Below are 27,139 nucleotides of genomic sequence, written 5' to 3' on the forward strand. Positions count from 1 at the left end.
CAGTGAATTAGTGCAGAGATGACAACTTCTGCCTCCCAGCCCTGGCAAGCGAGCTTACTGAATGGTGGGATCCTCTCCAGCCCCGCCCTGCTCCAGAACACAGTTTATGGATCCCCACCCAACTTTTCCAGCAGGGAGCAGAGTACCCCTCTCTGGAGAAACTGAACCAACCCAGAAGAAGATCTCGGCAAGTTGACATTTAGGAATCCCTAAGCCGTCTGTGGGCTGCCAACCGCTGGGCTATCTCCCCAGAGAGCTTCCAAAGAGCTATTTTTGCTTAACTTTTTCAATGTACAGCAAAAAACTGCCTGACATTTGAAGAAAGCCTCTATCATGACAGAGACCAAAACAAAGAGGCAAAAGGAACTGAGAGGAAATAAAACCATTACATGGCAAACAGAAAATAACTTTAAAGAACTATTAATTCATATCATTACAGAGATGAAAAGATGCTGCATCTGCCAAACAAGATAACGGTAGAAAAAAATGGAAGAGAGCTTTCAGAGACTGAAAACAAAAGCTGAAGAAAGTTCCATTAAAAAGGTTGAAAAATAAAGCACTTTTTGAAAAGAAAAAAATAGAGAATTTTTTTTTTTTTTGAGGAAGACTGGCCCTGAGCTAACATCCGTGCCCATCCTCCTCTACTTTATATGTGGGACACCTACCACAGCATGGCTTGCCAAGCGGTGACATGTCCACACCTGGGATCTGAACTGGTGAACCCTGGGCTGCCGAAGCAGAACGTGCGCACTTAACCACTGCGCCACCAGGCCAGCCCCGAGACAGAAATTATAAAATAAAAAAATGAGCTCAGAGTATCAGCCTGGGAGGTCCAAAGAAACAACAGAAAAAAAAGATGAAGAAAATTTCCCTAGAATGACAAAGATGAGCCTCAGCTGGAAGGGGCCAGTAGAGAGTGCACAAATTCTGAACGACAGAAAACCTGTCAAGACACCTTTGTGAAGTTTGATAATACCAGAGATAAAGAACTAAAGTATTCTACAGAGGTCAAAAAGTAGGTCACAGGGAAAGGACTGGGAATTATACCAGCAACTGACTTATCAGATGGAACAACGTAAATTTTCTGTGAAAATGATTTCTAATCTAGAATTTTATGCCCAGAAAAAATATCAAGTGGAAGCGTGTTTTTTTTTCTTTCATTAACTACGCAGGTAAACTTTCATGAGGAAGAGCAGAATAAATTCCTTTTCAAACATTGTTCCATCAAAACAAAATGGAACACATGGGATCTAAAAATAGGAGTTCTATCACAGAAGAGACACTGGTCCAAGCTGAAGGAGACGGACGGAAGAGTCAGGGACTGATGGAACTATCAGGTTATCTACACAGGTTTCCTCATGCGGAAAAGCAGATAAGGGCATTTACAGAGCTGCTGGCAAGTGTGAGAAGGTTCAAGTTTTGAAGGAAGCCAAGTAAATAAAACCATGAAGAAAGTGTGTCCAGGAAAATAAAAGAGTGGTACACCACATGGTTCAGCAATCAACAATATTTACATAGACATAATAATGAAAGCACAGCTGAATATGCATGTAGCCAAAAATTCTGAAATAGCCACACTGAGAGGACTATGGAGGAAATAACGGAGGTGGGAGGGCCTTATTGGATATAAGAACTAAAATGCTTATTTACCTTAATGAAAATAGACAATTAAAGGGGATGAATTAAGAGATAATAGCATAAGCATAATATTTAGATAGATGGCAGTAAGAACAAAGTGGCTGTCTCTGGAAGAGCTGACTTCGGGGTAGAGGGCACTTTGGGGAGAATATGTGTATAAGTCTTTGAGTACTACTTGACTTTTTAATCCATTATGCATGTATTCCTTTCCAAATTAATTTATAAATTAAATCTTTAGTCTAAAATATGGAAGAAGCATCTAGGACATTTAAATAAATCAAGTCTATAGCAAATAATTTCCTAAGGAGAGTTTAGTAAAACATAACGTAATCAAACAAGTAGTAATATTAAGGGAATGAAACACTAAAGAGGGAAAGCAAGTCTTACTATTTTGCAATTTATTTAGTGAGCTACACTGACATCCTATGAAAAGACACTGGTGGAAGCTCACCAAATTATCTGAATGGAAACGAGCCCAGGGAGTCAGCTGCGCTAGCTGACTGCGCTGGGTGGATGAGGTTTAGTGTGCTGTAAGAGCAGAAAGGTCGCCAAGTGAGGAGCCAGAGGACACAGGTTCTCACACTTGGAGTTACTTTACACCTGTTTCTTACCTTCTCTGAGCCTCAGTTTCTTGGCCTACAGAGACATAAAATGATTATGTCACGGTGTATGTATTTCCCCAATGGTCAGACATCACTGGTGTATATGTCATACAGTGCTGTGAACATGTATGTTTTAAAGGGGTAAAAGGACCTCAGAATAAATTGCATTGCTAGAGAAAGCTAGCTGCTGACCTCAAAACAAAATTACTGGGGCCGGCCCTGTGGCCGAGTGGTTAAGTTCGAGCGCTCCGCTGTGGTGGCCCAGGGTTTTCACCGGCTTGGATCCTGGACGCGGACATGGCACCACTCAGCAGGCCACGCTGAGGCAGCGTCCCACGTGCCACAACTAGAAGGACCTACAACTAAAATACACAACTATGTACCAGGGGGCTTTGGGGAGAAAAAGGAAAAATTAAAATCCTTAAAAAGAAACCAAAACAAAATTATTTTCCATTATTGGAACACAGAGTAGTAGTTTATAACTTTTGAGCTTTAACTTGTAATAGTAATATACTGTTTAATTTCTTACATAATTACTGAAATTCACAGCCAAGATCAATACAAAACACACACAAACTGCAGTAAAAATAAATTTAAATCTTGATCAGGAATTCACTGTAAAAACAATTTAAGGATTCTGTTTAATATAAGAACTAAAAAAACAAACAAAAAATAACTGAAGGACCTACCAACCATTAAATCCTATATAGAGATCCAAGTCAATCAGAGCAGCTGCTGCTTCCTTGCTGCCATCAAATGAATGCACCTAAGGACATACAGGTATGATTTTATTATAATAATAATTACTCTTTCTTTAAAATTCTAAATCACATTAATATGACTTTCTAAGCAAAAATATAGATGCATTAGGGTTTTTCGGACCACAGGGTTTCAAATGTGGTGGCCCCTACAATTTTTCTTTTCAAATCAAATTTCACATTTATAACCTGTCATCATCTCCAATGACCTGAAAGGAGGAGACGGCTGCCTAGAAGTTTTCTTTGTGGCTGTGCTGCTATCTCTGCACCGGCGTTTCCGCACCACCTCCAGGAAGAGGGACTGGAGTGGGGAGCCGCAGGCAAAAGCATGAAGGAGAGTTAGAATGTTATAAGCTATTTAAAATATATTTAAAAATGTTGTTCAATTTTTCTGTTAAGTATCCTTTTTTCTAAAAGAGAAATGACTTTTAAGAGCCAAGTTTTAAGATTTATAAAGAGATTGTGAGAATATCACTTTAAAAAAAATGTAAATTGTTAAACATCAGTAATATCAGCTCGGCAGGCAAAAGACTGAGACGGTGTTTCTGTCCTTCAAAGATACAGGGGTAGAGCATAGTTCTTCACACTTCGGATGTATTTATGTAATCAAAACAGTAAGTAACAACACGCCTTTGAACACACCTAACAAGTGATGTCACATTGACACGGCGTCTAGAGTCTGAATACTATGGATAACATGTTTCTCAAAAATAAAACTGTTACAAAGCTGCCCAAAACGTTTTATTCTTCCCCTCATCATTTCCACCTGACTAGAAAACACAGCCTCCGCTAATATCAAAATAATTTTAAATATGACTCTTCATAAACCATTTCAGAAAATTAGTTAATTCTTTATTTGGCAATCTCTTTTTTTGATAAAAGTCAAACATTTAGATTGGATTTGTTACTACTGCTGTTAATTTTTTAAAACTATTATAAAGTCAGCCAAGTAAATTCTTTTTTTTAAAATTAAAAAAAATTTTTTTTTAATTTTTAATTTTTTTTGAGAAAGATTAGCCGTGAGCTAACATCTGCTGCCAATCCTCCTCTTTTTTGCTGAGGAAGACTGGCCCTGAGCTAACATCTGTGCCCATCTTCCTCCACTTTTTTATATGTGGGATGCCTGCCACAGCATGGCTTGACAAGTGGTGCCATGTCCACACCCGGGCCGCCAAAACGGAACATGCAAACTTAACCACTGTCCACCAGGCTGGCCCCAAGTAAATTCTTATTTAGAAATAAAGTAAATGGGCTGAGAGGTAGAGTCTGAAGGCTCTAAGTGCCACTAGTAATCCCAAGGGCATAAACAGAGCCTCTCTCAATTCCCAAGTACAGTTCCTAAAGAATAAATTACAGGGTCAGTAAACCACAGATTAAAATGTGCACAGTAATATTAACACAGCAATGCAGAAAACATGCCTGTCACGAGTGGCATGAAGCAGAGGCTGAGCACTTGAGAGACTATATATGAAACCACCACAGCAACGTGACGTGGGCACACAGGAGTGCTCAGGGCCATCTCCTCCCTCCTCAGTTGGCGTCGTCCATGTGATTTTCTATACCTGATAACAGCTCTTTTGCTAGAGACCAGTGAGTCTCCTAAAATTATATGTGAAATTAATACATTTGAGCATTCTTCTGAGGGAGATTTTCAAAGGAGTCCATGATCCAAAAAAGATTAAACCTTACCGCTATGGATACCTGAGCTAAGTGGTGGGCTGATAACATTTCTGGGAACTGTCTCAAGACTAACGATTGAAATGACCATATAGAAATGTTTAGAGCAGAAGCAAATTACAGAAAGAATGAGTCTCTAATCAGAGTGATAACAGTAAATGAGTACTATTGACAATAATTAAGAAGGCAAACCTGAAATGAATGCTAGAATATTTTAAAATATTAAATTTCCATTTTGCTCAAAATTTAAATTGAAGATTAAAGAATGGCAGATAGAAGAGGCAGAGAAGAATATCATGCACTGTTAAAATGTGTCAGAGTAAATTCACAGGGTTTTTCTGCGAACAGAATGTTGTACTCATTCTCGAACTTTGAACAAACTAACCGTAATTAAAACAGTATGATTTATGTTTGTGCCACATCTGGCCCACAGATTCAACAGTAAATTTATATGCCCTTCCAATAAGAGAGAGAAGAGCCTTAATAACTTTATTGCTGATGTGTGAATTAGAGGCCAACTGTAACCAAGATGCTTTTAAGCATCACACATGAAAAACACCTCTTTTATACTTACCACTCCACCCACACATCGATCTCTATTTCTTTTCATTATGTCTATGAATTAAAAACACAAACAGCTTTTAGCAAATAGCTGGATTTCTGCAAAATTCTTAAATTCTAAATGAGATTTTAGCTATCACTCACCCAAAAATTCAGCATGTGAGTTCCGACAGTGAAGAAACATCGGTAGTTTTGTTTGTTCTGACAGTTCAAACTGTTTTTCAAAATATCTGCATAATGCAAAAAAAACATTTCCTCGTTAAAAATTTTATCATGAGAAAAGTAATTGTCAAATGATTTTTTTCAGTTAAAGGACTTTTATTGTCTAGAAATTATAGAACAGAAATGGTGAATTCACACTTCTACACATCAGCGTTAGCCGAAGGCTTTTCTAACAGGCAGCTTCCTGGGAGACAGACAGCAGTCCTCCGTCATCCAAAGAGGGTACTATTGTTCCGAGACCCGCAGTGGAGGCCCCAAACCGCCAATGGCACCGAACCCTACATGGACCATGTTTTCTCCTTTAAATACACACCTACGATAAAGTTTAACTTATAAATTAGGCACAGTAAGAGATTAATGACGATAACTAGTAATAGAACAAATATACTGTAATAGGTTTTAGCAATCTCAGCATATGATTTTCTTTCTTAAGGGGAGAACTTTCATCTTGTCACTTAAAAGCAGCATTTTAAAGCTTCTCTTTACCACATGGGAATTGCCAGCATCCCTACTCCTGCACTTTGCAGCCATTCAGTAAAATAAGGATTACCTGAACACAAGCACTGCAATACCACAATAGTCGATACCACGGCAGTCGATCTGATAACCTGGACGGCTACTAAGTGAATAACGAGTGGGCAGCGAGCACCGCGTGGATACGCTGGACAAAGGGATGATTCACATCCCAAGCAGGACGGAGGAAGATCTCACCATGCTACTCAGAAGGGCGTACAATTTAAAACTTATGAATTGTTTATTTCTGGAATTTTCCATTTAATATTTTCGGATTGAGGTTGGCCACAGGTAACTGAAAACCATGGAAAGTGAAACCATATAAAGGAGGATTACTGTACTTCATTTTCTGGGATTACAAAATTGTTTTCAGAAACGTTTGTTAGTTTTTCCATTATAACTGCTAGGTAAATCAGGGAGCACTTTACTATTGGTCACTAGAAGCAAAGAGCTACAAGGTTTACGTTTACAGTGATAGGGGCTGTTCCCCCAAATGATTACTTTTAACAGCTTTCTGACCAAATCCCAGCAAATGAAGCGGACACTCGACCGTCCCGAGGGGCCCCTTCCCTGCAGTATGTGTTGGTGATGGAAAACACACGGCCGGCCCCTTGCCCCAGAGCTGGCTGAGCACGTCACCGGGAGTCACCCCACTCCACTGAGAAGCCAAGCAGGGCTTGACATATACTCACTCAGTGTTCCTACGTGCTATATACAGAAACTACTGCACTGAGCAAGAAGGAGGATTCCCTTAGAAACTAAACTCAAGGATTGGTTAAATAGCACAAAAACTAAAATACTCTCTTTTTCAGAAAAATGAGAATTACATGATAAAATGGGCAACCTTCAATAATTTAGAGTACTTTATGAAAAGCACTTTTCAAGTGCGACATACCGTTATCTCATTTGTTCCTCAAAATAACCCTAGGATAGCACAGGAGCTGGTGTCAGACGGCTGCAGGCCCTTGTCAGAGATCACAGCACACAACGTGGCACACTTGGAACCAGAACTCCAAGGCTCTTATTCCGAGTACCAGCCAAAACGACCACAAGTTGTGGCATTTCAAAAAAGCCTCTTCGTGGTCCCGGGGTACAATGACAATACCCAGAGCTCTAACGGGGTGGGGTGTTCTGTACACTTTGTCATGTCAGCAGTGTTTTCTCTCCTCATTAATGGTCATGCAGTTTAAGTGAAACCAGGAGTCAGACAATAGGTGTCTTATTTTCTTAATGGGGTTTACCTCTTTTTTACCCTTAATTTGGGGGAACAATTTCTGTGTTTAACTTAAATGTCTCTTTTGCTATATTTTCTTCTATCTCATCTCCTTGAAGTGCAGGACAACTATTTTCCTGGAATATCCTTTTGTACTCTTGAAAATGCTAAATTTTAAACTTAAAAATGGAAATGTACTTCTTAAAGAAATAGTCTTCCTAAAGTTGGTGGTCTATGTCTTTATTACCCAATGTTTAAGTTTTCAAATCACCTTTTCAGATTCTGCTGGGCCAGAATAAGCAAAAGAAATTTGCTGAAATTTCAGTGCAGGAAATAATAAATGAAAACTCGGAAGAAAAAAGATTTTACTAATTACTACTAGTCACTATTTCCATAACCTTGAAAGTAATTCAAATGTCAGCAATTAAGTGTGCTGCGGTCATTTCCTGCGCATGTGGCTTCTGGCTACCCGGCAGGCAGTAGTCTGCACTGTGTTCCCTCTTTACACTGAGAATTTTTTTTCACACACACTTCTATGTACAAAGCCACAGACTTACAGAATCTAACGATCAGCCTGGAAGTAAGCCTTCCACTCACAGAACAGGCAAAAGCACAATTTACGAAAATAACAGATGCCCAAGCAATGTGCCTACAGAATGCTGCAGAATTTGAGAAGAAGGTCCATGCGCTCAAGCCTGCTGGGTATCATAAGCCGTATGGTAAAAAATTACTCCTAATGATACGAATTGAAGATAACTGGTACTTAACCTCAAATGATTGTCTTTAAAGGAAAAAAAGCCCCACCACGGTAACTAGGAATAATAATGTAACTTAACCCTCGGTGGTAATCCTTCCTCTAAACTGGTTGATGGCAAGGATGGCCTCAATCTCTCATCTCTGAGGTCCCCTAAATCTCCAAATGAGTATTTTGAAATCTTGTCTGAGGTCTGATTTTTTTTTTAAAGACCTGCACAGTTTTAACATTTTAGAGCCCCAAGAAAAATGCCCAAAGGAAATTTCTTCCACTCCAGTGAAGAGAAGTCTAACTTGCAACAAAGAAAGGAGTGTGGCACAGGACAGAGAAACGGAAAATACAGGGATGCGTAAATCCATAAATCCACATCCTTTCCATAATTCAGGCCTTTTCCTTGTTTTCATACTTTGCTTTGCTTTTGCTCTTTAAAAAAATACTTTTCAAAAACCCCAAACAAAAGCTTAGCCAGTATTTTCCTTTAGGATGGCAGTATTTCTAAGGATAATAAAATAGCCACAGTTTATTGAGCACTAACTCTGTGCCAGACAGAGGACTGTGGGCTTTCCATACCAAATTTGAAGAGCGGTAGGTGTTATTATCCCAATTTTAAAGATGAGGAAATTGAGATTTACAGTTACAATTCAAACCCAAAGTTCTGTTGATTTCAAAGATCTTACCTTTAACACTATGTTATATATAGCCTTTACTTGCCATTATTTTTCAGACACTATCTACTGCAAATTAGTTCTTTTGGTCTTGCTTCCTTATCCATTACACTAATTTATTTTCTACTTTTCTCTTCTCATACATCTTCTTTACCCTGACTATGTTTTTACTTAAAAAACAAAACCAAAACAAATCATGCACTGGCTGTTTCAGATGGTACAAAAGTGCAGACCAAAATCTAAATTCTTCCAAGAGCAGACCCAAGAGTAGGAGCTGGATTACAGGCTTTCCATCCATGCTGCTCTGTAGGAATCAGAAAGACTCTTCCCAATTCCAGGAACACTTCCTGAGACCGCACATGTGCTAAGAGTTCTGTGCCAGGTGCCCTGGGAACCACAACGCGAGTAAGACTTGGTTTGCGCCTTTGGAGAACTCAGAGAGACAGTGTGTTGTGGCAGGGGCAGGGGTGCCACAAACATGTTTTCAGTACCATGTGAGACGAGCTGACACAAGCATGGAGGGCTGTGTGCACAGAGAACGGGGGCTGCGTGCTCTTAGTACCTGCAAAGGGGAAGGGGAGGGAACAAAGGCAGAAGAAACGGGTACTTACTTCCTTAAGGACAATCCAAACAGGATTACTACTGGTGTGTCATTTTTTTACTCACTAAGTCATTTAATGTTTTATAATTTTTAAAAAATCTTAAATTGAACTGCCCATCTTTCAAAATTTCTACCGTACTTTAGTTTGTTCTGAGCTTTACCGGCTCTGGAAGAGGCCAAGCTCACACTCCATCACCTTAGCAAAGCCCTTCCTGACTCCTCTGGAAGATTAGTCCTTCCCTCTGCTGTTCACACACCTTTTTGATAGCATTTTCCAACCTGTTTTAATTATTTATATCCTCTCTTGTCTATAAAGGCATAAGAACCAAGTCTTACTCTTCTTTGTACCACGCTGAGGACGCCCTTGGTAATCATTTACTAATGAACGGAGTTTGAACTCTCTATTAGAGTCACATTAACACCTGGACAACTGGCGGGAGTGTTAAAGCGTAAGCCACGTCTTGCTGCTCATACCGTTGTAAGTTCTGACTGAGATGATGGTGAAATATCCTCAGAGCGGTCAAACAGAACTGATATCATCAATGTTTTCATGTAACACAAAAAAACTGAGTTTAAAGTATTTAGATTGCATTGTGGAATCAGTTTTGACTCATCTGGATGGAAACTCATAGGGGCAAGAAATCTTGGAGGACTCTGCCACTGCCCTTGATTGTCACACCACACAGTCTGTTTGCCTCACGAGGCTCATCTTGGCCTAAAATAGACGCTAAAGTGGAGGAATTAGGATCCATGGGCTTAACCTAAGAGAGTGTTACAGACAACTGTTTTCCTATTTACATGTGAACATGTGAACTTTCAAGGTTAAGAGAGCTGACCTACATGATACTCAAGAGAGGAACAGAGACTGAGCCATCCTGCCAGTCACCATGAGAACAGCTCCGAAAAGCACAGCCAATAACGTGCCACTAAGTGAACAGCTCTGAAAGGGTTCTATACACGAGAAGCCTGAAGGAAAGAGCCCATGGGACGTTACTCTAACCCGTCCTATGTCACTTGGCTATGGGCCTTCACACTCCAGGAACCCTGGAGCTTGAAAGGGTGTGACGGACTCACTAGTCAACCCGCTCCGCACTACAGGCATTCGCACTGGGCTGGACATAGCGGGACTGTGTGTGTGGCGGTGCAGGCAGTGAGGGAGAAAGTACAGCTTGACAGGCATAATTCGAAAAACCCCTTCAGGCCTCAAGTCACTGGCTTAATCAAGATCATATGACAAAAACGGTTAATTATTAAGTATTATGATAGAGCCAGATGGTATCATACGAGAGTATTTGATCCAGACTCCTCCTTCTGCGTAAGAAACTAAGCAGCACAGAGGGCTGCCTGTTCTTAAATGGCTTTAGGGACACATATTCCTTTTTTTTTTTAGGAAGATTAGCCGTGAGCTAACATCCGTGCCCATCTTCCTCTACTTTATATGTGGGACGCCTGCCACAGCATGGCTTGCCAAGCAGTGCCATGTCCACACCCAGGATCCGAACCGGCGAACCCTGGGCCGCTGAAACGGAACGTGCAAACGTAACCACTGCGCCACCGGGCAGGCCCCCCTTATTCCTATTTTTGTACAGCGAGTTCCCAGCAGTTTCAGGCACATATTACTCTATAAATATTTGCTGAATGGACAAATAATTAAATTAACCTCCTTTAGAAGCTCATTCTAATGTTTTATCATGTTGATAAAGACGTTGTTTCTAAAATTCAACAAAATGCTCATGTCTTTAATTAAGGCTCTGACCTAATTTTTCTTTTCAGCCTGTAGCACTGCCCGCCAGGATGACGACAGCAGCTCCACTCAGTTACAGGCCACAGGTTGTAGGACGTCCCCGAGGCTTGTGAGCTTTGGGATCTCTCAGAAGCCATCACTCTCCAGAGGGTTCCCATGAAAGGATTCGCGTTCCAAACGGACAACAGCCAATGTGCAGCAAGAGGAAAATACGTTTTTCTAGCTTTGGTGATTGATCCTATAATCTCTTTTTAATATCCCTTGCTCTTAAATCATACTCCGCACGACTGAATTTAATTCATTTCATTGGAATGGTTCATGTATGAATGCATTTATTAAACAAAAAACAACAAAAAGGTCTCCTTCATGTAAAACTCATCCCTTATTTCTAATATTAAAATCAATTAGCCAATTAGGGAACTATATGCTTCCATCCCTTATGAATTCCGTGCATGGAACTTGTTTCACTTAACTTCTACCAAAGGGAAAAACAAAAAATCTCGATGCTGAATCCAACTACATTCTAAACTGATAAAAGCAATTAAAAAAATCACTCTTAAGATTTTACAGTAATTTCTAAAGTCAACAAATTTCCTTACTTGAGCTGAGTATCTTTGGGACAAAACTCCAGTCGGTCAAAATCTTTAAAAGATAAAAAAGAATCAATAATTACTCACGACTTGTACAGAACAAATCAATTATTTTCAGTCACTCTAGTGGGCTAGGCTGGCACTTACCAAGTCCACATTCCCCTATTGCCACAACTTTCCCCTTGTTGTTTTCAGCAAGATTTAGCAACTCCATTAGGTAAAGATCGGGGTCATTCTTTTCAAATTCATCACATCTCGTAGGATGACATCCAACTGTGCTGAAAAACATATCTAGCACGAAACGTCTTAGGATTATTTTCAAAGTATTTTTCATATTTATTTTCCATATGCAAAAACAGTAGAATATCAAATAATTTCAACTGGTTAATTTTTAACAATAGCCATAAACTATTCAAACTACCAGAACTGTACTAAGTTAATCATATTAGAATTTTTGGAATGCCTTAACAAAGCAGGACATGTATATAAAAATTGTTTTAATGTATTGGTAAAAATAATTAATTCAACTCTTTCCAAAGCTTGTATTTACTCAGATTTGCAGAATGGAAAATGAAACACTCTGCTGTAGAATGAAATGTCATAATCTAATCTTATCTTTTATATTCACTGTTCATGTGACTGTCTTATTTCATGTATTTAATATTAACAGTTACGATGTATTCCTTCCCTTAAAAAGGGTGACTTAAAAGAGGTGAAAGAGGGATTTGTTTTACTAATAAAAAATAAAGCAGACTTCTTTGGAGGCCATACTTTGATAGCTTTAATTGTATGGAACACAAATGTGAAGTCAAACAGGGCTTCTAAGTGGCTTAAGGTTCTTGCACCTGAACCCACTGGAGAGGTGTGATGTCTTCTTCAGGCTCTCATGCAGGTGTTTACATTCAAAAGGAGGCAGCTTTTAAAGCAGTGAGGACACAGCTATGCGGAGTGGAGTGCAAGAGGGCTGACAACAGAGATTCAAGAACTTTTTGGGTTTTGTTTTGGTTTTGGTTTTGGTTTTGGTGAGGAAGAATGGCCCTGAGCTAACATCTGTTGCCAATCTTCCTTCTTTTTACTTCAGTAAGATTGTCACTGAGCTAACATCTGTGCCAATCTTCCTCTATTTTGTATGTGGGCATGGCTTGATGAGCGATGTGTAGGTCTGCACCCAGGATCTGAACTGGCGAACCCTGGGGCGCCAAAGCAAAGTGCATGAACTTAACCACTATGCCACCAGGCCAGCCCCAGAGATTTGAGAGCTTTTAAAAGCATCTGTTTGGGGATAAAAAGTATGGAGGACAATTCTTATACACCTCAAATGCTTCTGGGAAGACAGTTATTTTTGGGTTTTGTTTTGTTTTGTTTGAGGAAGATTAGCCCTGAGCTCACATCCGCTGCCAATCCTCCTCTTTTTGCTGAGGAAGACTGGCCCTGAGCTGACATCCGTGCCCATCTGCCTCCACTTTATATGTGGAACGCCTGCCACAGCATGGCTTGCCAAGCGGTGCCATGTCCACACCCGGGATCCAAACCGGCGAACCCCGGGCCGCTGAAGCAGAACATGTGAACTTAACCATTGTGCCACCAGGCCAGCCTCATAAGACAGTTATTTTTATGGCCTTAATCACTAAGAAAAAGTGTCAGCAGTTCCTGAAGTATGCATTTTAGGAAGATTTCCATAAAAAATAGCTTTTAATAAGTAAATCGCTATTTTGAAAAATAACGTGGAATGCCCAATTCTTCAGTGTCTAGCACGTGAAGCATGCCAAAAAAAAAGCTTAAGTAAATGAATGCCGGACAAGGAGGGTATTTTATGTAACTAGGATTCCTTCGGGAATCAATTCCAAAACTTTACAGATTTTAAATAAATGCAAAAAGGTATGAACATAAAGTGAGCATATAAGAGACTATATACCATATTATTACTTGCATTCCTGAGGCCTTGCACAGTGTCTGGTCTGCATGATAAATATTTAATAAATGATCTTTCACAGCTTAAGTTAAAAAAGAGCAACTACAAAGCAACTCTTATCTTAAACACATTACAACAGACACACAAAAATGCTACATCAGGAATTTTTGTTAGTGCCACTGAGTTGATTCCAACTCCTAGCAACACTGTGTACAGCAGAGTGGAACGCTGTCCAGTCTTCCAGCACCATCCTCTCACCTTCCAGCACTACTAGACAATGCTCCAGTGCTGTGCAGTGTTTTCACGGCCTCAGGAATATCTGAGGCTAAATTAGAGACCTGGTGAACTTAATTCTCATTAACTGAAATCTTAAAGTAATTCTTATTAAGTACAATGAGGGGGTTTTATCAAGCATCTCATACACCAATGGGCACTCTGAATTTTTTCATCTTAATCATGTCCCACTGAAATCAGTCTATTTTCCTGTTGTTTCTACAGTCATGATCCATTGTATTGTACCTGAGGCAGTTCTCACTTCTTCAAAATAATTTAATTCATATTTTTTTTTGGTAAAAGTAATATGAGGATACCATTTGTTTGTGCCAAATGCAGTGCATCTTTACTGTCTTGTAGATTTCCACCCGTAATCATAAACTGAAATAGAAAGAAATAAAATAAGCCCACTTTAACAGGGTATCAACAAGTTTCCCAAACATGCTGTCCTACTACTTTTTTCTAGAATACTTTTCTCTGACTGTCACACACGTACCCTTCCTTTAAGATTCAGCTGAAAGAGCACCTCCTGTGTAGAGTGGTCCCTGACTACTCCCCTACCCCTCCACTCCTTCCTATCGAAATGGATTCACATGTGGGTCTTTCCTATCAGACCATGAGTTCCTTGAGGACAGGTCATGTTACAAAAGCCTGAATAAGTAAAGACCTCTGACTTTAGAATTCTGTTCATCTAAATTAGAGATTCAATACTGCTGATTAATTCAGCTCTCCAAGTGTGGTCCTGGAACCCCCGGGGGATGTGTGAGGTCAAAACTATTTTCAAAATAATGCTAAGATGTTATTTGCCTTTTTGATTCTCATTCTGTAACAAGCATGCAATGAGGTATTCCAGAGGCTAGGACAGACTGACTGCAGAAACAGACACGAAAGTCCAGCAGTCTTCTGTTAAGCCAGACATTAAAGAGATGGAAAAATGTAAAACAATTCCACTCATGTCACTAAAGATTTTTAGTTTGGAAAAATACTTATTTTTCATAAAAATATGCTATTTATGTTATATAATGGTTTATTGTTATTTTAAAATGAATAAATACTTTAAATTTTTCTCTTTTAATTTATAATACAGTAGATATCAATAGATAAAACCCACATAAACAGAAGCTCTTCGGGATCCTCAATAATATTAAGGAACGTGACGCGGTTCTGAGACCAAAAGTTTGAGAATAAGATATTAACAGAAATATTGGGAAAACTTTGTTTACTAACAATACCTAATTCTTTAATATAAGACCAAGTGCCCACGTCCAGTATTTCAATTATGTAAAATAGCTTCTAATCAAGGCTACCTTTAATTTTATCTATCACTTTTCCATTTGGATGAAAAGATAAGGGCAAGACTAGAAGACATAACTTCCTCTCCCAGTTTACACTGATGATGATGATGATGATGATGGCGGCTTCCACCATCAACACAACAAAGGTTGTTTACTTTATACTAGGTATAATATCCAGTGCTTTGCATTCCATATTTTCTTTAACGCTCCCAGTGACTCTATTAATTAGGTCTTACTGTCCTTCTCAATTTATGGATGAGAAAACTGCAGTCTAGAGAGTTGAAGGACCCCAGGTTATAAAGCTTTGAAGAACAAAGCTAGGGCTGGAACCCAGGTTTGTTATGCCATCACTGTGCTTTTAATCACTACACTACAGCTGCAAGGTGCTGAATTAAACTTCAGTTCGGAACCACGTCCAAGTAAACTTCATTTCAGTTCTGCCATCCCTAAATCCGTATATGAGTGATTACAAATGTTAAGATGAAACTCTTCACAGCTGACACATGAAAATTTAGGAGCTTCGTACTTCAGAGTTTTCAAAATGGCATTTTATAAAGTGATTTACCAAGCAGAGAATGACCACATAATAAGAAATTAATGTTGTAACGTTTATCCTCTCTCATTACTTGTGAATAACTAATACAATTTTAGCGCTCGAGACTGCAGGACTCATGTAGTCGGCAGTGTCACTCTTTAAAACTGAGGTTACTCAACTTAGAACCAGGAGTTACCACACACCCTGACTCCACACTGTGGAATTTAACCTTATTTCTTGTGTGCACGTGTGGGATAGCTGCTATTTTTAAAAAATACTAATTAAAAAGAAATATCTATCCAAAGAATTTGACCCTGAGCTTGCTATTCATGTGCTTAGAACTCTCTAAAAAGTAATAGGAGTTTTCCTGACAATCCAACTATTACTGTAAAAATCAAAGTGTCCTCTCAGTTATCTGAAATGGCATACCCACACTATAAAAGCTAAACTTGGTGACATACACGGCTTTTTGATGACTGCTTAATTCTAACAAATGCTAAATTATGTTACAAAATTTATTAAAAGTTGCCTCTTAAGAAGCCTGGTAATTCAGATAGGTTTTAAAAAAATTTTTCAAAGAGACTTTGCCATTTACCACATTTGTAATCAGATGGAAAAACAACCCCATGAGGTTTGTGTCATTTAAATTGCTGTGGACAGAATATTTTGATATTTTATTTCATTAACTTGCTAATATTACATGTTGATATTACATATCCCAAAATACCAAGTGTGGCATTAGCTCTTTTTCTTCTACTCTGCATGCAGTATTTTAACCAAAATTTAGTTTTTTAAAAAATTCTCAAGAGTAACAAAAATGAAATGATACCTTTTTAACACCAATCTGGACAGCTCTCTCTATTACATCCTGTAAGTCATCTGTAAAAAACAAACCCCACATTAAGAAAACTTGATAAACAAAAATTTACTTATCTATAATTTAATCATCCCTTCTAGAAAGGAAAATACATAGAAACAATCACATTTACTAAATCAAAGTTACACTGATTCTATTTGATGAGTACTCATCATGAAATAAGCAGAGAGATGGCAATAACCTTGGAAAAAACAAAAAAAGAGGGCCAGCTTTGGTGGTCCAGGTTCAGTTCCAAGGTGTGGACTTATGCCATTCATCTCTCAGTGGCCATGCTGTGGCAGTGGCTTACATACAAAAAGAGGAAGGAAGACTGGCAGCAGATGTTAGCTCAGGGTGAATCTTCCTCAGCAAAAAAAAAAAAAAAAAAAGAAGAAGAAGAAAAGAAACTCATATAAGCCAACTAGATGAATAGTTATCCATTTAATTGTATTTTTATTCTGTTGATCAAAAGGCGGAAAGTGACAAAAGTCGGGGGTTCAAACTAAAGATGAATTTGCTCGCTACAATTTAAGTCACTTGCCTTGAATCTGCCATTTGTTAGTATGATTAAGATTGTTTATTTCTACTAGGGCTTTTCAGAGTACATCTCCACTGCCTCTCAAAACACGATATAACACCTCTTTGTAGATTTCAGTTAACACTGTATTTCTAAAATTACTATTCGCATTGAGGAAGGACAATTTTTATTTTCTCTGACAGTTGCTTTTTGCTTTTCCCCAAAATTCTCTGTTAAGTAAAAATAAACTTTTCTGGGGAAATCAATAGCAAATACCAATCTCTGAGAGGCCTGAGGTAAATGAATAGCAAAATTAAACAATTACATCATACAAATCCATTTATTAATTTCATATTTAAGTGTCACAGTAGATGTGACTAGAATTCAATTACTATTACTTCTAGAGTAGCTATAAAATTTCTTTTAGACAAAAAATATCAACTTAGTGAACTTATACTAAGTAGGGCAACCAGTTTTCCTAGATATTATAAACTAGAGGAATACCGATATAGATCACAATAAAACTTATTTCATAAACACAAGTATACAAACACACACACACACAGTCATGAAGCATGAAATCCATTCAGTGCCACAAAGCCAAGAAAAGAAGAATGCAATTTATTCAATAGCCTGCAGTATATAAGTAACATCTTATAAACATAAAACATAAAAATATCATCTAAATTTCAAAAGGAAGTAGAAAAGGTAAGTTTTGATGAAAGGTAAGTTTTAGGAAAGCTAACATTTACTTTTCTTCTTTCAAGTGGCATCTGACATTCCCTATATTCAGAGCAGCTTTCACTTACGATCACCTAGAAGCAAAGAAGATGAGCTTCTGACTTAGCTTGTTCAAATGTGCCATTCGACATCATCCAGAACAATGAAACCAAACCGTCCTGTTTGCATTTACACAGTAACAAGTATAGTAATTTTCGGAGGCGATATTCACAGACCAGCTTATTGGAGAAATTCTGCTTTCAAAAACTTGTTGTCACTATCATTTCCCACTTAGTTACCTCAGGTGACAAAATATGCCTTTTAAATGAACTTGATAAGATAAATATACACCATTTTGCTTTTGGTTAAGCTTTCCATGAACGTTCGAGGTCCTTCTGTCTATTCCCACCCACACGTCGGTCTCTAGGGTCTTGCAGGACTTGGATAAAGGGGCAGGCAAGACAGGGAAGGTGGACAGCACTGCACCTCTGCCTTCCTCACACTGCCACTCTGTCCTGCAGTTGAGAATGTTTTCAAAAAACTAGACATTATACTGACGTTCCACTGTATGTGATTTTTGAATTATGTGCCCTACTGTTTAATTGCTTAAAAGACTAATTAAACAATCAACTATTATCAGCTTCTATGTATATGGTTATTTAAAGTTCCACATTCAAAATTATAAACTTCTACAGATAAGAAGGGCTTGATAACACTTTGATATAACATGTGCTCTGTAAATGTTCATGATCATCGTTTATCAATATAGCTTATATGGATTTCACTTTGCTTACTGTTTTATCCAAGATGCATAATAAATCCTTTAATTTCAATTGTAAGAGTGATTATGCTTTTCATGATTTCCTTGAGGCAGAACATGTTTCAGAGAGAAACTGTTTACCTTAATAAAAGAAACATTTACCTTGATGCTTTTGAACCCCTCTATAAATTCCTCTGAACATGGGATCTGTCAAGTTGATACCAATATCTGTGGAAAGCAAAAATAAAATGATTAATCATTAAGAGCCTCTATTTGAAACTTCCACTTTAAATAAAAGCTCCCGTTACTACACTTTTCATTCACATATTCATTCACACAAACAAAATCTAAGTGCCTACCATTTAACAATCACTGTACCGGACGCTTGGGATACAAAGAGTAGGATGCAATTCCTGCTCTCAAGAAACTCACCACAGAACTGGGAAGGCAGACCCACTAACAGACAATTGAAAAATATTGTAAGTAGACACTGGCATTGTGGAGCATAGAAGAGGAACACTCAACCTAGCCCAGTAGCTGGCCCAGAAGAGGCTTCCAGAAAGAAGGGATCTCTGATCTGAATCTTACAGGATGAGTTAGAGTTACCCGGTAGAAGAGGGGAAAGTGCAGACAGAGGAAGCAGCAGGAGCAAAGCACCGGGGGTGTGAAATATCAGGCAGACTGCCGTCGGCCATTCTGGCTGCTGGAGAGAAGTGTAGGGAAGGAAGTGGCCAGAAAAGGCCAGACTCAGCCATGTTACAGACACTTGTCTTTAAAATGCCAGGTCCAACAAGAAGCACCGATGGCTTTTAGGCAGAGGAGTAAGATGTGTATTCTGGACATCTCAATCTGGCGTCTGTGCAGAAGGTGAGATTTGAAGGGGGTAAATGGAGTTAGGACCTCATCTGGGAGCAGGCAAGAGCTCATATTTGCAATGAAGAGAACCTGGATTAGGGTAACGCAAGCGAGACGCAGAGAGGGGAATGCATTATTTATTTCCCTTATTCACCCAATACTTAGGAAGACCAACTCTGTGCCAAGTACTCTGTAAGGACTTAGGGGGATACAGATATGAATAAGACCCAATACTTGGTTCCTGCCCTTCATGTAGTTTATATGGAAACTACAAATAGAAATTGTGATATAATAAGCTAGATTGTAAGCAACACAAGGCAAAAAACATTTATCTTCTTCACTGCTGTATCCCTAGAACGTAGCATAATGGCTGGCACATAGTAAGAGCTCTACAAGGATGATGAGAAAAGCTTCACGAGATCTGGAAGAAAGCAAACGCTTACAAGCTAACGAACGGAAAGGACACTCTACATACAGATGTGTGTACGCACACACTACACCTGGAAGACTGGAGAAGTTCACTGTGACTGTGGAGCACAACGCGGTTCTCACCGGAGAGCAACTTTGCAGCCCCTCTCTTCTAACCCGCCCCCCGCCCACACCACATTTAGTAACGTCTGCATGCACTTCTAGTCGTCACAACTGAGAGGGGTGCTACTGGGATCTAGGCTTCAGACCATGGGTGCTGCTAACACCCTACAACGCAGAAAATAGCCTCCCACAACAAAGAATTGTCTGACCCAAAAAATCAAGTGCGGTTCTGGGTAAATCCTGCTGTAGAGCATAAGGGAACAAGGGGAATGAGAAGAGGTGAAGTCAGATTGTGGTGGCCATGGGCAATAAAAATGCCTTCTTTATTTAAAATACACATCCTTTAGCTCTTAGCACTAGGAGACTCTCCAAGTTCGTGGTGGGGGGTGGGGGGCAGTTGCCTACCAACAGACCTCTACATTATTTCTGCTGAGTTTCAGCTTTTTCTTTTTTTATCAACGTGACATGGTTTATAACATTACATAAATTTCAGGTGTACACTGTTATATATTTCGATTTCTGTGTAGAGCATATTATGTTCACCACCCAAAGACTAATTACAATCCATCACCACACACATATGCCTAGCCACCCCTTTTGCCTTCCTCCCTCCCTCCTTCCCTTCTGGTAACCACCAGTCCAATCTCTGTTGCTATGTGTTTGTTTGTTGTTTTTATCTTCTATTTACGAGTGAGATCATATGGTATTTGACTTTCTCCCTCTGACTTATTTCACTCAGCATAATACCCTCAAGGTCCATCCATGTTGTCACAAATAGCCAGATTTCATCGTTTTTTATGGCTGAGTAGTATTCCATTGTGTATATATACCACATCTTCTTTATCCATTCATTCCCTGATGGGCGCCAAGATTGCTTCCAAGTCTTGGTTATTGTGAACGATGCTGCAGTGAACGTAAATCTATCTTTACACATTCGTGTTTTCATGTTCTTAGGATAAATACCCAGCAGAATACCTGGATCATATGGTAGTTCTACTCTCAGTTTTCTGAGGAATCCCCACACTGTTTTCCATAGTGGCTGCACCAGTTCCCACTCCCACCAGCAGTGTATGAGAGTCAGCTTCTGACTTGGTATACTCTCACTCTGATTTCTGCCAAGCTGGCCCTCAGTGAGCTGTGCTGCTTCAACATTAAGACAGACCTTGAAAAATGAATGGGAGTTTGGATAATCCAAGAGATGGTGGGGAGAGTATTCCAGGCATTTGAAATACCAAGAGAAAGGCACAAAGCAGAAAACTTCAAAGACACTTGGGCAACAGCATATACGTCAATAGAGGGTAAGAAATGAATTCATAATCAGTAACCTTTTTAAAGGGCTATTAACACACAAACATTATCGAATATTATAAATACAATACAGGGGTTCAGTGGAATGGCCCAGATCACAAGAAATCAGCATCTACTTTATTTCAAGTAAGGAAAGGAAATTAGATAGGGAAGTGGGAAGACTGAGAGAGGAAACCCAGGGGAGAGGGGTGAGGCCTTTTTGCCTAGAATAATCCTTCACAGGGGTCAGTCTATGGTCACCCACCATCAATGATCATTAGGAGCACAGAAACGGTCTGCATCTCTTCTAGCCCATTTCCTCTTTGTGCAGCAAAGAGATTAGAATTTTTCCAAGGCAATCTTTGACTAGAAAATGAAGTGAAAAACAAATGAAAATGAAAAGCAAGCAAATTTAACAAGTAAACGTATGATACTAATTTTAGAAGCGAATTGAAGATTAGCTTGGAGGCCCAGTTTATGAAGCCTCTCCATGTCCTTGTCTCAACCCTAACTGGAATGGATGCGAAATCGTTCTTCAGTGCTCACTCTGAGGCAGACATTGGTTAAGGACAATTCCAGGTGACACCACTTCCTGTTAGATCCTAGCTCTTCCCGACGTGCACTGGTCCTTCAGGACCTTAGTCAGAGTGTACTTCAAGGATCTACAGTCAAGCACCACATAACGACGTTTTGGTTAACAAGGGACATGACAGTGGTCCCCTTAGTACTTTACAGATTAGGTGTGTAGTAGGCTATACCATCTGAGTTTACGTAAGAGCATTCTTCAATGTTCGTTTGCAGAACAAAATCGCTTAACGCCTTTCTCAGAATGCATCCCCCTCGTTAAGCGGTGTGTGACTATATATTCAGCTTTGGACCCAGGTGAGCCTTGGGCTTTAGCATATCCTGCACTGGCTCAGCCACCAATTTCTTCCCTTTTCTGCAAAAATCCCTTGTGACTTATAGCCCTTTTCTTTCATGGTTTGCCTAGAGTGTATTCCTGGGTCAGTTATTACAGCTGCTTTCTATCCTTTGATGACTAGGCTGCTTCACCTTAGGTTTGGTGAAGGGGTTCAGAACATGCCACCCCAAAATACGCCACTTTGGCACACGGGTTATTTCGAGCTGAAGGCACCTGAGATACAGCAGATGCAGGAAAGGCTCTCTGATCTCCCCCTTTCTACCTAAAAGCAGGTCATACAATTTCCCATGAACCCTCCCTAGACCAGGAAGAGAACAGTCTTATCACCAGAGACTGGGAGTCAAAGTCAAAATGGATCTGTACAAACAAACCCCAAATAACCCTTATCTTCCATTAGTTATCCCATGTATTTCCTAGTCACTGTCCCCAAATTTACACAATTTAAGCCCCTCTGTCTTATCACGTCCCCAAGTAAGCTTTTGTTAAGTTTTTTGGCCTAACAGCTTCTTTGGGTCTTCATTTTCCTTTTGAAGACTCCCATGCACGTGAAGAAAAAACTGTATGCTTTTCTCCTGTTAATCTGTCTTATGTCAGTTTAATTCTTTTTTTTTTTTTTGAGAAAGATTAGCCCTGAGGTAACTGCTGCCAATCCTCCTCTTTTTGCTGAGGAAGACTGGCCCTGAGCTAACATCCGTGCCCATCTTCCTCTACTTTATATGTAGGACGCCTACCACAGCATGGTGTGCCATGCGGGGCCGTGTCCGCACCCGGGATCCGAACCAGAGAACCCTGGGCCGCCGAAGTGGAACGTGTGCACTTAACCGCTGCGCCACCGGGCCAGCCCCATCAGTTTAATTCTTAGGCCCAGCCACAGAACCTAAGATGGCAGGAGGAAGTTTTTCCTCCCCTACAAAGGCAAACATCTTTTTCCTGCCTCTGGATTCACTTCTCTTTCCTTTAAGAAGTTCTCCTCTCTCCTATACTGGATGGCCTCTGGGCCTCCCACTCCCCACCCACCCACTACCAGCAAACACGGGCAGGGTGCTTAAGATAATTAGAAGTCAATACAGAGGGGTCAAAGAAAAGTTCAAACTGATCATCAAAAAATATTCAATCTGTGAGCAAGTTCTGAGAAATACAATAAAATGGGGACTGCAGTTATGGAACGAGAATGGGCTTTGGAGTCAGAATTCCTGGCACTATGACTAATTAGCTGAATGATCCTGGGCAAATCAGCCTGTTTCCTCACTAAAAGGGTGGGCATAAAATTTCTCCTTCCAGGATGAAATGTGGCTCAAACTGGAAAATGAATGTGAAAGCATTTTTGCGAATTAAAAGCCTTATAGAATGTAATTATCATTATTACTAAGCCAATTTTGTAAAAATTCTGTAACAGGCCAATAACAAATGGAATTTTAGTCAACATTAGCTATATTGTCATACAAACCGTAAGTGCTTAACACTCCCAATCCAAGACTGAGCAAACAGCCAAACGTAAGTCAATCTGCCTATAAAGACTCATGATGCAATCATGAAAATAAAAAAAATAAAGTCAAAATCCTATTTAACTTGTTCAAAATGTGCTGATCTATAATAAGGGACAGTATCTTTAAAATTAAGAAGTCCCTATCAGCAATAAACTCAAAAAAAGTAAACAAATACTGTATGCAAATCAATTTCTAGCCTGAAAACTAAGCTCGAAATAGCTTGAAAAACTAAGAAAGTAAGAGATAAGGGTGACAGAGTATGAGAGGAAGTAAGAAAAGGCAAGATGGAAAATTACTACTTCTGATTAGGGGAAAAATTGAGAGATTCACACCTTTAGTGGCATGTCACCTTGTAACGATCAGTAATGTTTCTCTTCCATTAATTTTTTCTTTAACTAGCTGGCTTTAAAAGCAGTACCTGCTTTACTGCTAAAAACTACTTCCAGTATTAATGAGTTTTATTTTCAAAACGAAATAAGAGTAGAAACTGTTTGCAACCAAAAGAAAGCCACATCTCCGAATCAATGGCTCACTGTTTGGGCTCAGAGGATCATGTCAAATCACTGTCACCCATGACCTAGGGATACAAAGGGACAGCAAACAGGGCATTTAAAATCGTTTTAGATTTGCTCAGCCTTCAGATATAACTTCAGGGGCCGGCCCGGTGGCGCAGCGGTTAAGTGCACATGTTCTGCTTCGGCGGCCTAGGGTTCATTGACTCGGATCCCAGGTGCAGACATGGCACCACGTGGCAAGCCATCCTGTGGTAGGCGTCCCACGTATAAAGTAGAGGAAGACTGGCACAGATGTTAGCTCAGGGCCAGTCTTCTTCAGCAAAAAGAGGAGGATTGGCAGCAGTTAGCTCAGGGCTAATCTTCCTCAAAAAAAAAAATAAATCAGATATAACTTCAAGTTTGCAGGAAATTAGGGAGCAAGCTAAACACTGCCACGTAGCAAACAGACAAGTCCAGAAGATAGGACTTCCGTGGGACAACTGGTCAAATTGCTTCTGCAGGACAGTGCCATGAAAAAGAAATGTGTGCGATAAAGGGGTTGGCAAGCTATGGTCCCAGGCCATCGCCCATTTTTGTTTGCCCCTGAGCTAAGAATGCTTTTACATTTTTAAATAGTTGAAAAAAATCAAAAGAACAGTAATTTGTGTCACCTAAAAATTATAAGAAATTTAAGTTTCAGTATCCAAAGTTTTATTGGAGGGGCCGGCCTGGTGGCGCAGCGGTTAAGTTCGCACGTTCCGCTTCTCAGCGACTGGGGGTTTGCTGGATCGGATCCCGGGTGCGGACGTGGTACCGCTTGGCACGCCATGCTGTGGTAGCCGTCCCACATATAAAGTAGAGGAAGATGGGCACGGATGTTAGCTCAGGGCCAGGCTTCCTCAGCAAAAAAGAGGAGGACTGGCAGTAGTTAGCTCAGGGCTAATCCTCCTCAAAAAAAAAAAAAAAAGAACAAAGTTTTACTGGAACATGGCCCCACCTATTTGTTTACATATTGTCTACTGCTGCTTTTGAGTGACAAGGTCAGAGTAGTTGCAATAGAGATCATATGGCCTACAAGATAAAAAATATGTACTAAATCCCCCTTTAAGGAAAAAGTTGGCCAACTTCTGTTAAAAACTTAAGGAACACCCAAACGCATGGCTCTGGATTGGATACTGTTTCGGAAATGACCACCCTATAAAAGAGGCTCCACAGAGATCCCTCATCTCTTCTACCATGCGGGGATACAGCCAGGAGGTGCCAGCTATGAACAAGGAAGCAGGTCCTCACCAGAATGCTACCATGCTGGCGCTTTGACCTTGGAGTTCCCAGGCTCCAGAACTATGAGAAATAAATTCCTGCTGTTTATCAACTACCCAGTCTGTGGTACTTGTTACAGCACCCCAAACAGACTAAGAAAATCTATGACATCACCTCTCTCAAGCTGTCCATGCCAAGCGGGTGGATTTTATCTCAATCTCTCACATCTGCACACTCTTTTCCGTCCCCCGACTACCATAACACTCCAGCCAGAATGCCACTCCGGTCCCTTCCACTGTGTTCTCGTCCTGACCCGAGGTTTCTTTTCATTCATGGATCAGATCATGATACTCTTAACTGGACTCCTGATGCTCTTAGGATAACAACCAAAGTCCTTAACATGGAATCATCTTGGCTCCGCTAATCTCTCTAGCTCATTCTGTACCTCAGCCCCTTCCCCACTCCTCTCTGCTCCAGACCCACTGGTCTTCCTTCACTTCCTCAAAAGTACCATGCACCCTTTTGCCACAGGATGTCTGCACAGGCTGTTCTGCCTGGAACCTTCTCCCTGCCTTTTTTTGCCTACTTAACTCTTAATCTTCTTTCAGAGCTCAGCCCAAGTGTTACTTCCTCAAGGAAACCTTTTCTGACCTCCTTGTCTAAGTTTCGTTCTTCACCAAAGGCCCAGAGAATCATGTTCCTTTTCCTCAGTGTCGCCTTCTCTGTAATCGTGGTAAACAGCCATTATTGCACTTACGAGGCTGGCTGTCTCCACCACTAGACTATGACTTACTTTCTGCCCATCACAGATTCCTAGCATTGAGGACACTGGGTGGCACACAGTTGAGACTCAGTAAATATCTGTGGAATGAACGAATAACGAGGTTGACCAAGGGAATCCAAGACAAAGAATAGGAAATAAGGTCCAGTCCCTCAGGAAATGGAATTAATACAAGAGATGGCCAGAAGCCCCAACCAGCCTGCTGCAAGGGACACAGGGCAGGATCAGAATCCTGTTAAAAGAACACAACTACAGATAAATCTTAGGTACCTGAGACTCCCGAGCTGGATGGCCTCCAGAGGTAGTTATGTTACTAATTACCGCCGGCTGCTCTCTCACTGGTTCACTGGGGGGCCGGTGCAGAGACTGCTAGGATAGGAATCATCTAAAGCTGCGCTTCAGGGCCGGTCCGGTGGCGCAGCGGTTAAGCTTGCACGTTCTGCTTCTTGGCAGCCCGGGGTTCACCGGTTCGGATCCTGGGTGCAGACACAGCACCGTTTGGCAAAAGCCATGCTGTAGCAGGCGTCCCACGTAAAAAGTAGATGGAAGATAGGCATGGATGTTAGCCCAGGGCCAGTCTTCCCCAGCAAAAAGAGGAGAGTTGGCAGTAGTTAGCTCAGGGCTAATCTTCCTCAAAAAAAAAAAAAAAATAATAATAAAGCTGTGCTTCTCAAACCAGGGATGTTCCGGAGAATATGTAACACCTTGAGATTTCCTGGAGAATCCATTTTACTTCAGAAGATTTAGGGGATAAAATGTCTTTTGAATTTAAAAAGGGCACCATACTATTTCAAAGATAAATACAAGACATCCAAAGAAATTTTGTAAATGCATGAAGATTTATACACCACTGCTGCCACCCCTACCACTCCTGGGGTACACCTCACTCCAAGTCCTTAAGTGGACTTTGGCTGGTCAGTTTTGGAACACTGATGGGCCAAAAGCTTTGAAAAGGAAGGTTCCAGTGCACCCCAAGTCCCATTACCTTGCAATGATCTAGTACAGACTCTTATTGCTATTCAGATTGAGGATATAATCCCCTGTGGTATAATACTCAGATAAAGTCACAGAAATTAGTCGAAAGGATAACCTAGGACATAATGTTGAAGTGTCCTC

The 27,139-nt window shown here is 40.2% G+C and overlaps 1 protein-coding gene across 12 annotated transcripts in view; it reads right to left on the minus strand.

Moving 5' to 3' along the window:
* TATDN1 (TatD DNase domain containing 1) overlaps window positions 1-27,139 on the minus strand; it is a 39,576-nt gene that overhangs the window by 9,047 nt on the left and 3,390 nt on the right. The window contains exons 1-10 of one of the 12 annotated variants that reach the window (XM_070632026.1): window positions 26,294-26,654; window positions 21,345-21,445; window positions 18,569-18,634; window positions 16,383-16,432; window positions 14,041-14,104; window positions 11,686-11,829; window positions 11,548-11,590; window positions 5,381-5,466; window positions 5,250-5,290; window positions 2,930-3,006 (exon numbers count right to left, since the gene is read on the minus strand). In XM_070632026.1, coding sequence (XP_070488127.1) covers window positions 2,930-3,006; window positions 5,250-5,290; window positions 5,381-5,466; window positions 11,548-11,590; window positions 11,686-11,829; window positions 14,041-14,104; window positions 16,383-16,432; window positions 18,569-18,634; window positions 21,345-21,381 — 608 coding nt within the window. In that variant the 5' untranslated portion in view covers window positions 21,382-21,445; window positions 26,294-26,654. Of the gene's footprint in view, window positions 1-2,929; window positions 3,007-5,249; window positions 5,291-5,380; window positions 5,467-9,094; window positions 9,118-10,960; window positions 11,169-11,547; window positions 11,591-11,685; window positions 11,830-13,969; window positions 14,105-16,382; window positions 16,433-18,568; window positions 18,635-21,344; window positions 21,446-26,293; window positions 26,655-27,139 lie in introns of those variants that run through there. The other 11 variants (XM_070632033.1, XM_070632032.1, XM_070632025.1 and 8 more) reach the window with 11 other exon arrangements.

Source organism: Equus przewalskii, chromosome 8 (genome assembly GCF_037783145.1).
Source record: "Equus przewalskii isolate Varuska chromosome 8, EquPr2, whole genome shotgun sequence".
Taxonomy (NCBI): domain Eukaryota; kingdom Metazoa; phylum Chordata; class Mammalia; order Perissodactyla; family Equidae; genus Equus; species Equus przewalskii.